Below are 14,696 nucleotides of genomic sequence, written 5' to 3'. Positions count from 1 at the left end.
CAAGAGATAATTTTATCTGTTATAGAAGATCCCGCTTTTTAAGAAAAATCCACAGAATTCATTGTCTCTACAGTGCATGCTTTACTATGTTTGGAGACTTCCGTAAGCTAATTGTGATCTTTAAAAATTAAATCATTAAAAAATGAATCATACATTCAGTATGATTTCCATTTCCAACATATTCAGTATTTCCTGATTTTTTTCTTTTATTTTAAGAAAAGACAAATAAAATTTTCAAAATAATCTTCTTTATAACCTTCAAGTTATCCATCTGCATAAAGTCTAATCTTTTTACCCTTCTCACACGATATTCTTTCTGTGCATCTTCATTTTGTTTTCATTTAAAGTTTGCAGGTGGGTGATTCACATTGAAGATGGCCCTGTAAATGTGAGTCAACTTTCCATTCATCAAAATGGAAAGTATTTTTCAGTATGATTTACTATCCCTTTCTGAAAAGCTAGTATTTTCATTCTTTCTTTTTCACTCTGGCATTCTAATTAAATATATATATATTCAGCTACCCAGAAAAAAATATATTTGTTTGAGATTTGTGTGTGTGCCCAGCACTTCCAATTACAGAGGCCACTGCACTTCTATATTGCCTTGTGGGTGGCCCCCATCAACACAGATAGGGCTTCCTAAGGGGTGCAAGCCTGCAATCATTAAGTAAGCAAAAAAAAAATTATATAAAATAAAATAAAATAAAATAAAATAAATAAAATAAAATAAAATAAAATAAAATAAAATAAAATAAAATAAAATAAAATAAAATAAAATAAATAAAATAAAAGTCTCTTTTATTTTCACCAAGACACTTAACAGTAGTGATACAAAATAAACCAAAATTCATCCCATTACTCTCTTCTGTTTCCCAGCTGAAGCCATGTGGTCTTATGTTGAGCTTCTGCTATTTACCAGCCTTGTACTGGTATACTCAATGAAATTCTAAGAATTCTTCAGTCTAATTTACTTTCCTCTTTGAAAGTGATCTACTGTGTTCCTACCACTTAAACCACTTCTACAAGAGGACAAATCATATTCTGAACTTTAATACTTTTTTTTTTCCATAGCAGTTTCTTTTTTGTTGCTTTCTCTTAAAATGCCATTTTTTACTCTAGCCCATAGTGGAGAGAAATTAAATATACACTTTTTAGAAGGAAATTAAAAGGCAAAGCAACTTTAGAATGAAGGCACTGCTATGGTCCCCTATTACAAACTATTTTTAAACCCATGATAAAAGTTCTAAAAGTCTGTTGTTATCCTTTGAAAATGTGTCTCAAAGATGGTTTATTAGACGATCTTTAAGGTCCCTGCCAATCCAAACCATTCTATGATTCTACAGATCTATGACACTTAGAGAAAAGATCTTATAGTTGTGAGCCAGATCAAAAATGACCAAAGTCTTTAAGCATAGGATCAAAGCAGAAATTAAGTATTCCACTGAACTGGAGCAAAAATAGATGACTTCATCCCAGAGTACCATGCTAGTAAAAGGTCCTTCTTCATTTTCTTTTCAGTAGTTCCTGTAAACTGTGAACTCACAACAAGGAACTAATGCCAAGGAACTAATGTAGTATATCTAAGCAATTTGTACATTACTGTCTGGAGAAATTAGATAGAAATCTGTTCCCATAAAGGAAATCACAAATCATAGTCTCTTCAGAAACTAATAGAAGATGAATGATGTGATAAAAATGTCAAAGTAATCAATTCCATTGCAGTCCACACAGAAGCAATTACAAGACATCCAACTATTCCTTAAGGTAAATCATGAAGACAATGGTTGTGAAGTGGACAGCATCTGAAAGCTTTGGCATAGAATAATACCCTTTTCCTGGGATACCCATTAAGAATATATAAATGTCAAATATTAAGGGGATAGAACAATTCAAAGTGCAAGTCCGGAACTCATACTGTGGACAAAAGCAGAATCTGCCACCTTTAATTGTAGAAAAAAAAAAAAAAAATCTTTAATGTTTTTGGATTAGCAGATTTCTGGCATGAATATAATCTTTTTTTTAAACAGTCTTTTGGACAGAAAGCCAGGTGGCAGTTTAGGATTCCAAGGCATAATTTAAAGACAGTAGGAAAAGCAGCATTTATTTTCTCAATAAAAAAGGCTTTGATGTGTACAGGCTAATGCTGAAGGTACATTAGATGGATCATTTGGCTTGTAAGTGAGCCTAGTACCAGTATGTAATTACTGTAGAAAGGGCTTTGATCTTACTTGATTATCATGATGAATTTATATCATTCTAGGAAGCCAGACAGTATTTTTCATACTACCGTTTTAGGGCTTTTATATAAACACAATAGCATCATCTTATGCCTTTACATATGCCTTTGACACAACTGTAAAATTTGTACTACACTTCTCTTACAACACCATACAGAGCCCACATATCTTACATTTCATAAAATAAAAATGAGAATTATTGTGAAAAAATATTCTTCACACTTATAATACTTGCTTAATCCAATTTTTAATGAGGCGTTTTCTTTCTTTGTTAAAGTCAGGTTCTTCTCTAATAAATTATGCTTAGAAATATCATTATAATTACCACCTCTCGGTGACATCCTAATCACCTGTACTCAGGCTATGCGTAAAAGATTCTGCTCCAAAATACTGACACAAGAAGCTCAGCTGAGCTAAAAAGAACAGGCAATGTTGTTTTGTGGGTTTTTTTTCCACCATCCAGCACTTTCAGTAGCAGCCGGTTCTGCAGGCAAAAGCAAGCTGTCTGAAGCAAGACAATCATCATTTGATACCCCCCATCTCGAACTGGAAACTTCACTACTTCGATTTGCACACAGTATATCTAAAGAAAATTGCAGTCGGTATGTTGATGATTCCTAAAAGTAAGGCATTTTGTTTCATGTTAACTCTAGAGATCAAATAGCAATAAAAAAGGAGTTTTAAATTTGCTTTTGCATTAAGTATATATGTCACTGAATCCACATAGGGAGCAGAACTTCATTTCTTGGAAAGAATAAAATTGCCATGAAATCTAAAAACATTTCCTGTGAAATGCAAAATTGTTTTTCATAGTTATTCACATATATAAAGGGATCAATTCAGCTGATTAAATATATAAATCCAGTGCTACTTGAGACTTCATAAGGCATCCAAGACATCTACAAAAGGACTGATAGATAGTTACTTCTGCCAGGATATAGGACTTAAATAAGACCTGCACATTTTTGAGGGCTTGACAGAGGCCACACCAGGTACCCCACAGCAGCTAAAATAACGGCAAACTCCTACAGTTAGTCAATGAGACATGCCCAAAATGTCCTCTACTTTATAAATAGACTTCTACAAGATATTAATGTACATCATATCTTGAAACTGCTCACTATCTACTGGTAGTTCATCTGCTTTGTAACAATAAATAGTTCTGGTTTGAGAGTGGGAAGTCTAAGGCCATTTGACATAAATATTTGTTCTTTCCTAATTTAGATGTATTCATCTCAGTTTTAAAATCACATAAATTATGTGATTTTTGTTTAGACTACTTTTCTACTGACAGTGTAGTGTGACATCTGCTAAATAATAGCAGCCCTGTGTGTATAGCTTAGTTCCCCCCCCAAGGATGGAGTTCCAAGTATTATTAAAATCCATTAGTGTTGCCAGTCCTCTGGGCCATGTAAAGTTTCCTTTTACACCATTTGTAAACCAACCACTTTAATTATAAATAAGGCTGTGTATCCTAAATTAGTTGCATTCTAATGACTATCTGCACTTCTTAGTTGAAAGGAAATGGAAACTGATACTAATTTATGTACCTTAAATATATAAGCATTTACAGTTTTCAGGCACCTGCTGAGCAGTCACTGTGCCAAACCCTTCTCCATCGTGCAATCCCAGACAGGAGCACAGACTGGGAGAACTCATTGAGAGCAGCCCCGCAGAGAAGGACTTGGGGGTTCTGGTGGACGAAAGGCTCTACAGGAGCCAGCAGTATGCACTTGCAGCCCAGAAGGCCAACACCATCCTGGGCTGCACCAACAGAGGGGTGGGCAGCAGGTGGAGGGGGGGATTGTCCCCCTCTGCTCTGCCCTTGTGAGGCCCCACTTGGAGTGCTGTGTCCAGGTTTGGGGCCCCCAGCACAAGAAAGATGTGGGGCTGTTAGAGCAAGTCTAGAGGAGGGCCATGAAGATGATCAGAGGGCTGGAGCACCTCTCCTGTGAAGAAAGGCTGAGAGAGATGGGGCTGTTCAGCCTGGAGAAGAGAGGCTCCGGGGAGACCTCGTTGCAGCCTTTCGTTACTTAAAGGGGACTTATAAAAAAGATGGAGAGCAACTCTTTGCTTGGGCAGACTAATGACAGGAATGGTTTCAAACTAAAAGAGGGGAGATTTAGATTAGAAAGAAAGAAATTCTTCACTGTGAGGGTGGTGAGGCCCTGGCACAGGCTGCCCAGAGAAGCTGTGGATGCCCCATCCCTGGAGGTGTTCAAGGCCACATTGGATGGGGCTTTGAGCAACCTGGTCTGGTGGGAGGTGTCCCTGCCAATGGCAGGGGGGTGGGAATTAGATAATTTTTAAGGTCCCTTCCAACCCAAACCATTCTGTGATTCTATGATTCTATTATCTTTTCCAGTTACATCATCTGGTCTAATCTCACTGTAGGCTGAGATCTGCCCCAGCATCTCCTTTTCAATGTATTTCTTTTCTCCTCAAATGTATCATTTCTCAGCAATGACAAACCATTATTATTAGTTACCAGAAAGATCTAAAATTTATTTCTTTGTAACAAGAAAATATGGGTAAAAGCTGAAACTTTCTTAGTTTCAGATACAAAGTTCTTCAATTTTGACAAATTGAACAAAAGAACAAAAGACTTTTATAGAATTATGTCCTTTGCACTAAGGAACAGACCTGCCAGATGTATTTAGGGATGAAGTGATTCACTCATTATAAAGCTGCCTACGGCACCTATCTTCTTTGGTGGTGACATGCAAATTTCACCCAGAGAAAGAGCTCTCTAAACCCCTGCACCAACAACAGATTCCACCTCTTCATCGTCTTGGGGCTGAATGATTTATCTCCCTGATGGGACAGGGCTCTGGGGTAGGATTTTGCATACATCACTGGGACATCTGTGAATCCTTGCCTCCATGGCATGTCATACTCCAAATGGAAGATGCCCAAAAAGATATTCACTTAGAAATGACAGAGGAGCCAAGTCTTCACACCACTCTCAGGAGCAAAACCAAGAGGAAGAGCATTATAATTAACCTATAAGTTAAAAATGTCTAACAGGAAAAAATTTTGCTATACATTTAAGTCTATGTGTGGAGCTAACAGCTGTCATTGATTTACGCTGTGCATTTTTTAAGGAAAGTTAGGTTATTGTTCTAAGAGTTTAGAAGCTAAATGTTTATAATAGATGAAAAAGAATTGTTTTGCATAAATTAATATATTGAATAAAAGAAAAGGAAGACAATGTTTTTCTGTATCTTAACCAATTAAAAGGTGGATAGGTGCAATTATTTCTCCAGGCCTCCTTGTTGAAACAACTATCTGATACTAGTGCATTTTTAACTTCAGGCTGTGTGCCCAAGGTGTTGCAAAAGTGTTAATTATGCAGTATATATAGCACAGTGCTGCAGTACATACAATGTAGATACTGTACTCTAATATGCAAATAGACTTTAAAGACAATATTTCTTCCGTGTCATTAAGGACTGGGTATGAATGTCTACTTCCACTTTGTAAACTTTGCACAAGATGGCAAACTTTTATAGATATTTATGCATTTAGGTTACTTTCTATTAGCTTTAATATCAAAAGTTATGACAGATTATACAGTTCCTGCAAAGAGGCTCCAAAGGAAACACTGGTGGTATTTAAAGGAAAACAGGTAAGTCCCTCCATGAAACTCCCCTTCGCTTTGTGAAGGCTTGAAATAAGAGTGTAGTTCATGTCCACAAAGACTGCATTAATTGTGTGCAGTGTTTGCAAAGGGTGCTTCAGGGATGTGAGGTGAAGGCTGTTGTACCTAGTTTGTGCAATTGGGATGTTCAATAATATTGTGATATACCAGAACTACACAATGGTGATGAAAATGAAAAAAATGGGCATTTTTCTCTTGCTTCACAAAGCTCTGTAACACATACCTGCTTAGAATATCTGTCCAACAGGTAAGCAGAAGACAGGTCAGGAAGGATTTATATCACAACAAAAATTCCCTACATAAATTCTAAAGTAGGAATTATACAGACTAACTACTAAAAACATTTTCATCCTTATTTTCCTGTATCCAAAGTTTCAATCTGCAGCTCCGTGAAAGTCCTCTGCTGTTCTCTGACTAGCTGCAATAAGTCCAAATGCATGCTGCAATCTCACTTGAAATAAAATTATTTTAAATTATGGGGAGAAAAGCAGTCCCAAACAAGATTTGGCCATCATTGCTCAAAATGCTGAATGTACAAATGGTATGAAAACATCTTTGCTTTGAGAATGTTAAAATCTAACCAGCACTGACAAATGGCTTAAAGGATTAAAAAGAAATTGTTATCTCCACTATACAGATGGGAAATTGAGGCACAGAAAGAATAAAAACTTGCCTAAGGTCAAACAAGAAATCTCTTTGGATACACTCTTTCTCTCTAACGTACCTCAGTGTAAATTTATAGTCACTTAATATAGAAATGCAGTAGTCATCCAGATAATATACTTCATCATAGGAATCTTTTTCTTATCATTATTTCTGAAGTAAGTTCAGACTAACAGCACAAATCTGCTCGGAACAGCGTACAGCTAGCCTGCTAAAGGCATTATCTGAGTCAACGGGATAAAACATACCAGCATTTATTCTTTGAAATATTCTATTTCAAACTAGAAACTTTATAATGGCCCCCTTTAAAGACTAGGATTTCTCTTCTCTTTTTGCCCAGCTTCCAACATATTGATATTTGTTTTTCCTTTGGATGATATGCTTATGGAGGACACTGAAAAAACTGCACATGCACCAATTAATTAAAGCAGAGCTTGTCATAAAGCTGTCTGGACTATTTTGAAAAGGATACAGAATTAAATATTCCAGCCATGGAAGCTGTCACCACAAAGGAAAGCTGTGTCATTGATCTGATATCAAACATGGTTTACAGTTTTTGAGCATGATGGACTTGGCTCCCTTAATTACAGTGGATTAAAGCAGAAAAGACTTCTATTGATGTCTATGGACTTGTAGCAGGAATAACTTACCAAGGAGACAAGAAGAATCAGGCTCATCCACTGCAGGAAGATAGTGTCACACTTTAGTGACGACTTGACAGGAGAAAAATTCCAGTATTCATGCATGATAAACCACACACACCACGCTGAGTGTACAGCATGCAGTCAGTACTGTGCTGTGAGCAGTGTAAGCACCAGGACCATGGTGCGAAGCATCTGCTCGCAGTCTTCCAGGCTTACTAATGACTTCAGCCTTCACTGTCTTCTGATGAATAAGGAATGCTAAATGACTATTTTAGAGGCAGTTAGAGGGTCAGGAGAGGTGATTCATGTTGACATTATCTAAGGCAAGAGATCATGAGGTTGCTGCCAAGCACCTTTAAGAAAACACTTCCTTGCTGCCCTAGACAGCAAATCCCTGTTACCACTCATATAAATAAATCGAAAGCCAGATTTGGTTCAACAGATTCACTAGCCGCTGTCACAGTCAGATTCATTCTTGTCTCCAGTCTCAGGAATGCCAGTTGCTCCAATTTCACATCTATGTGGTTACGTTCTTCTTACATAGAAAAATCTCTTACTAATCCTTATTCAACCAGAAAAATAACTGTGCGTGTGAGAATTAATTATGCAGCCTCCATTAACTATTTACTGTTGTGATAGGAGCTAACAATTAAAATGAGGAAGCTGGTTTTACTGCTCATTTCCGTATGTTCTTGTCCCATATAAAGGAGAAGGAAAGTATTGCTTTTAAATTATGTTAGTGCTTTGCTCACAGAGGTTTTTTTATTTTTTATTTTTTAGTATGATCTCAAATTTGGTCTTTAAAATGTGAGGTTTTCCAAGAGTAAATCTCTATGAACTTATTTTCAACAAAATCAATTTTAATAATTCCCCAAGACAGTAATGCCTAGTTGCTACTCCTACACTGTGATTCAAACAGTCTGTTCTGTCCCTGACATGCACAGACTGTGAGAAAACCACTGAAAAACCAGGCTGAACATCACTCAGTGATGCTAAGGGACCACAACTAACATATTGATTTAAAAGCATTCTAAAGACAAAAATATATTCATAACTGTTTTTAGAACACTATTTTGCTTCACGGTGATATGAGTACTGAATATCTAATTTGTCGGGTTTTATCAATAACATTAATACATAAATGGTGTTACGAAGTCATTATTTTGTATTAGTCCTGCCTTATCACTCACAGCGCTTGTTTCCGAGAGTTAGCTTTCAGTTATTAAAAAATGCAAACAAAATATTCTATAACTAATACTGGATATATTTACAATTTAATGTGTTCTTAATTCTCTCAGTGACCCAAAAGTGGAAAGTGCCAAGCGCAGCCTCTTCCCATGGCTTTGATCAGCAGCAAAAGGCACTCAGAACCTCCCTGACAGTCCTTAGCATCTTGCAGGATAAGGCAATTGACAAAGGAAAAAGCACTTTGACTGACAGGAAAGCAGAGTCATCTCTAAACTAGAATATGTTAGGTGTTTCACAGAGTGTACCAAGTCTGATTAACAGTTTCAGACAGAAAAGATAGACATGCAAATCATATACAAATACAAAATCCAGAAGGATTTTTTTTGTCAGTAGTACATGGTGGTCCAGACTTTCTGTGGGCAGAATATGACCCACAGTATTCACCTGACAACGAAGGTATATCACATCTTTAATTATCATACAAGCTCAGACTTCAGTCCTGTGCATCACCGAAGAAAGACTCTCCAGCTGCACAATGCCATAAAAATTCTGCAGGTTTATCCTGTATATTATCAGGTCAGAGGAATCCTACAATGAACCAAAATGTCATCTTTTGCACCTTCCACCCTAATTTCAGCAGCTTACCGAGGCCTCCAATGAAAAAGCAAATAGAGTTTAGACATTATAAGTACAGTCCCAAGTGTTCTGAGTGCTATATAAAAGTTCAGAAAAAAAGCTCAGTAGTCAACTAGCAAAAATGTCATCATGGTATCACCAGCTGCTTCCTGTTAGCTGTGTGTTGGGCCAGAATCAGAAAAGTTTTCAACGTGGGAGAGATCCCAGAAGTTGCCAGGTCATTCAGACCAGGTTGCTCAGGGCTTCACCCAGTTGTGGTTAAAAATCTCCAAGGGCAGAGACTGCACAATCTCTCTGGGCAACTTGTGCCACTCCCTGAGGGTCCTCATGGGGAAGAATAATCAGCCTGTCCATCTCCAGTTTTAATTTAGGCCATTGTCTCTCACTCTGCACCACTGTGAAGACCCTGACTGTTTCCCCCACAACCTTGTAGGCTACAGAGGTTTCAAACACCATCTCTGCTCCAGGCTGACCAAGCCCAGCTCCCCCAGCCTCACAGGGTAGGTGCTCCATGCTCCACCATCTCAAGGGCCTCAACTGAACTCCCTCAGCTTATTAACTTACCCATGTTTATGGGCTCCCAGATTTTGTAATGCAGATGTGGTCTAACATGTTCTGAGTAGAGGGGGGCAAGCACTCATCTCAATCTGTATCTCTGCCCCTGTTCACATAGCCTAGGCTGCCATTGACCATCATTGCTGCCAGGACTCACTGCTGCACTTACTATCAGGACTCACTTGCTGCCCATCAGGACCCCCAGGGCCTTGTTTGCAGAGAAGGATCATCAACAACTCTCCCTTTCAGACTCCCATGAAAGCAGTGGATGACAAATGACACTAGACAGCAGTGGGCACAGACAGCTACAACAGCTCAGCCACTGTGTTGCAAATGGGTGAGCTACTTGACCTCCGGACTGAGCCCAAACACACATAATGCTGATAAACTGACATCAACCAACAACATGACCAAGATTGGTATTACTTTCTTGGTAGTAGATGGCATGATTGTATATAATTCATATATAAGACCACTTCATGTCTTAAAACATAATGAAAATTTTATTGTCGACTGTTGCAGTCCTGGAAGTAGCGCTGTGTAACATTGGCTCTTCTACTTTGCAAATGACTATCACAAATAAATCAGGAATTTCTGCTTTCAAACAATTAACTTTAAAAGCAGTTACTACTTTTCCTCCTTACAGATCCCTGTAAAATATAGATAAATGCCTAATGGTTAAAGCTTGAGCTGTAAAGTTTACTCTAAAACAAGGAAGATGATCAGTTTCATAGAACTAAAACAGTTAAAACAACCCCAATCAAAATTTTAGTTCTCAGTGTTGAGCTCTGCTTTTTTTTTTTTTTTTTTTTGTCTTTCTTGGTAGATTTGTATCAGCAACACAGGTCTGACTGAAAACCAGTAAAACTTAGTAACAACTAGGGAAGAAGAGTTATTTGCGTATATAATAAGTGTGAATGCAAATAGCCAGCCATCTGGTTTTGACACCACAATTTGAAAGCACAAGTACTTGTTTCATTAACTCCTGTATACAACTCACCAGCACTGCTAAATGAAGCCTTGACACCTGACTGGAGCCATCAGCACAAAACAGGTGGCTTCCTGTGACACTACAGAGAGAAGCTAAGGCTCCCCAGGTAATTTTCAGGAGTTTGCTGTGTATTGTTGGTGCACCCTAGTAAGACAGTTGCATTTCAGTGATGGATGACACCATCTTGACATGCAACATTTCTAGTTTCTTGCAGCAAGCATTCTTCAGTGTGAATGTCAGTTTCCAAAATGTTTCATGTCATCCTGCTCTGTGTTTCTCAGGACCTCTACACATCAGGTCCATAGACCCTAAGAGCATCTGTGGTTCTTAAATCGCTGAATCATAAAACACTTTTTGAAATAATTCCGAGACCCAGGCCTGGACAGATGCAAATTCATTTCAGCTCAAACCCTGTGAAACCTCCCCAATCACTGACATCAACCTGACTTGATGCATCTTCACTGAATGTACCTCCACTGAAAAATCAGTCTGTGTTGTCTCAAAGGTAGAAAATATGTGTTAAAAAGGAGACACGAGATATCAGTGCAATGATACGTAGCTGCCTACATCCTAAATTTCCTTTGTTAGAACTAAAATGCCTTGGTGCACTGCTGGTAATAAGATGGTCAGTATACCTTTCAGCTGAAGGTAACAAATTCCCTTGAAAAAATACATACCAAGTACATTAGCTGTACACTGGAGAATTCCTGAGACATCTTCAGCTTCTTCATTGCCAGAGCAGTCTGTATAGGAGCATCTATTTGATATATTGTGGAAATTCTTCTCTGCATCCCTGTAACTACAGTAAAAAATAAAGAAGTTACGGCATCTCCTTACACAAACGCAAGATAGACAAATACCTTTCAGAAATGGTAGTAAATAATGCCTCTAGCCTCCCTTGTCTCTTCCCGCTTTCCCCCTCCATCACCCGCTTCATACGTATTCCCACACAGATGACATTAGTAACCTGGGTACTAGTAACATTATACTAGAATCTGGAACATTATCTGCAATGAGAATAAATGCATTAAAAAAAAAAAAAAGTACCAAAGGATTCAGGCATGACGGAAGGGTATCAGGAATATCTGTCATACTTCATTCCCATTTGGATGCTGTAACAAAGTTTTACAGTAAGCTCCAAGTAGGATGTTTATGAGGCAATGGAGAGTATCTAATAAGAGGAAATCTTCCATGCCACATTATGTTAGCACTGCAAGTATAAAACCTAGCTTTCTCTGTGGATTATCTTCTGAAGAGATGAAGTTTGTGTTATAGCTTGTAAAAGAAAAAATAAAAAATCCCACAATTGCTGAAAGGTACAGAGTTGTGCTCAGACTGACAAGGAAGCAGCTGACATCTAAATTATTCTATTTGATTTAGCCTTGCCGCATTGGTTTTCCTTAATTCAACAGAAACAGAACAGAAGCTCAGACTGTGTTTAATACAAAGCTTTATGCAGGTGATAACGAGGATGGAGGAGGAAACACAAGTGAAGAAAGTGTTACAACAGAGTGATAATGCACTTGGAAAAATGTATAATTGATTTTGCTCAATGCACAAAGATTTTTAATGAGTATTTTATTAACAGTTTTGTTATGCTTTCATACTTTGTTTACACTTCATAAATCATGAATAGCAGTTTTAAGGACTGGACTCCTCATCTGACTAACTTCTGAAAAAAACAAGTGCCTGTTTTGCCAGCACCCATGGAAAATGCTAGAAAGAATTCAGACTGCACATCCGGTTACTCCAACAACAAACTGGTTTTCCACGTGGAGCAAGGTTGAAGGTTGCTGGTTCACACTGCAGTGACTACTCACCACTCAGTGGCCCCTGGTGACACCAGGCCACGTTGCAGGAAAAAGAAACTTTATCCTGCTTCAGAGGGACACCACATCCTGACCCACTGCCTGAGCTCAAAGCCAGAGCCCAAAGCCACAACCAAGCCACGTGGCCAGGCCTCCACAGCCAATAAATACCACAGGCTTCCTGGAATGGTACCACGGCCATAGCTCACCTCTGCTCTCGACTGGGACAGGAGATTTAATGAACATTTCATAGAATCATAGAACGGCTTGGGTTGGAAGGGGCCTTAAAGATCATGTCATTCCAAACCCCCTGCCATGGGCAGGGACACCTCCCACTAGCCCAGGTTGCTCAAAGCCCCATCCAGCCTGGCCTTGAACACTTCTAGGGATGGGGCATCCACAGCTTCTCTGGGCAACTTGTTCCAGGGCTTCACCACCCTGATCTCAGTCTGAGATGGTTCCAGGTGGTTCCAGCTGGCTCCAGCCAGCCCCAGCTGGCTCCAGCTGCTCCACCCAGTTCCAGCCAGCCTCAGTGGCCCTGCCGCAGGGCATGGCTGGGTGCAGCAGCAATGCTGGTGGTGCCTCTGAGAATACGTGTCTAATAAAGGGCAAAAAAACACATGGAGGTGTGAGGGATGAGGCAAAAAAGTGTGAGAAACAACTGCATGAACAGCATGGGCAGTGAAGAAAGAGAGGAAGGAGGTGCTCCAGGCACCAGCACCGGTGTGTAGCTGCACACCCTGCAGCCAGGGGAAGACCCCATGCTGGCACAGATGGGTATGCCCTCAACAAACTGCAGCCATGGGCAGCTCATGGTGGAGCAGAGCAAAAGTGTGTGGAAAAAGGAGCAGCTGAGAGGTGCTATTGGGGCCTGACAGCTACCCCCACTCCCCTTCACCACATGGAGGGAGGAGGAAAAGCAGCTGGGGATGAAGGAGTGAAGTTGAGCCTGTGAAGGAGGGGCTGGGGGAAAGGTGGTTTAGTTTTGTCTTTGTTTCTCACCATCCTACTCTATTTTCACTCGCAATAAATTAAATTAATTTGCCCCAAGATGAGTCTGTTTGGCCCGTGACGGTAACTGGGAAAGAATTTTGCTGACTTTATCTTAACCCAGAAGCTTTTTTCATCTTATTTCCCCCCACTGCCCTGCTGAGGAGAGAGAGTTAGAGAGCAGCAGGGTGAAGCCTGCAGCTGACGAAAGTCAGCCCCCCACAGTACGTATACACAGTATGGATCTCCAGACAGGACAAATAGACGACATCAAGAGACAATTTTGACTTTCACTGACTGAGTTGTACTTAAAATTACATTGGCATTCAAAAACTTGAGTCAAAGTGTGCCATAAGTTACGGGAATTACAGGTTTCCGGAGTGTCCCATTTTTAAACTTTGTCCATTAAAATAAGGATATGTAAACCACATGTGGCCATAAATTAGAAGCTGCATTGTTTTTGCACATATGCTTTTTGCAAGGCACTGTTTCACCCACTGAAGTCTCCTAACATGAGACTTCAAGCAATTTTTTTAGGATCTGAACAAAGTGGCAGCCAAAAGTCTTCTCCCTTTGCCTGTCCTGTGGTCGACATCATAATTATCTGCCAAGATTGGCTCCCTCACTGCCCTCAGGTGCCAGCCAAATGTGCTAACATTGCAAATGTCATCTACCAAGCTAGGGCACCCTTTGAATTTTAACCAAACATTGAGAAACATGCAAGGACAATTTCCTCCAGTGCACTGAGCTTCAAAACAATGTCATAAATTCTGAAAAGACCCTGAGCGCTGCCTGAAAAAAAAATTCCCTTACATCTGTGTAATTAAATTCAGAGGACAGCATTCTTCATTTGTCACATGGCACCACCATTTAAGGGCTATAGACATGCAGCCATTGTATTCTGACTCTGTTAGAAACATGAGCTGTCTGTGACAATAAAATACTTGTGCAGGTAAGAAAAAGCTTGAAAGGAGATTATTTTAATCACTCAGAGAACGGCTCAGGTTTTCATGATGATAATTGCTATCACTTTCCTTTTACTCCTCAGTCATCTCTTAATTTTCTTATTGAACTCTTAGTAGGTGGTTTTCTGCCCTGCTTCTGCAAAAAACCTGCAAGTATGGTATGCAATCTTACGCATGTATATAACAAGAAATGATGTAGGACTTTGCAAGACTGGGGCCTCAGGTCATAGCATAAATACATTTTCCAGAAATCTCATGTGGTTCTACAAAAAGCAAATTGGGGTAGATCCTATACTTTTATAAAAAGATTCCTTCATTCTCCTTATATAGGAAATGTCAATGTTAGAGGAGCAGTCAT

At 39.2% G+C, this 14,696-nt stretch overlaps 1 protein-coding gene across 2 annotated transcripts in view; it reads right to left on the bottom strand.

The window, feature by feature from the left end:
- The window catches only part of GUCY1A2 (guanylate cyclase 1 soluble subunit alpha 2), a 171,033-nt gene that overhangs the window by 139,841 nt on the left and 16,496 nt on the right, over positions 1-14,696 (bottom strand). For both annotated transcript variants that reach the window (XM_066989833.1, XM_048078173.2), the window contains exon 3: positions 11,253-11,374. In XM_066989833.1, coding sequence (XP_066845934.1) covers positions 11,253-11,374 — 122 coding nt within the window. The remainder of the gene's footprint in view (positions 1-11,252; positions 11,375-14,696) is intronic.

The sequence above is a fragment of the Anser cygnoides genome, chromosome 1 (assembly GCF_040182565.1).
Source record: "Anser cygnoides isolate HZ-2024a breed goose chromosome 1, Taihu_goose_T2T_genome, whole genome shotgun sequence".
NCBI lineage: Eukaryota > Metazoa > Chordata > Aves > Anseriformes > Anatidae > Anser > Anser cygnoides.
Note: the sequence above shows the minus strand (reverse complement) of the source record. Positions and strands in the feature narration are given on the sequence as shown.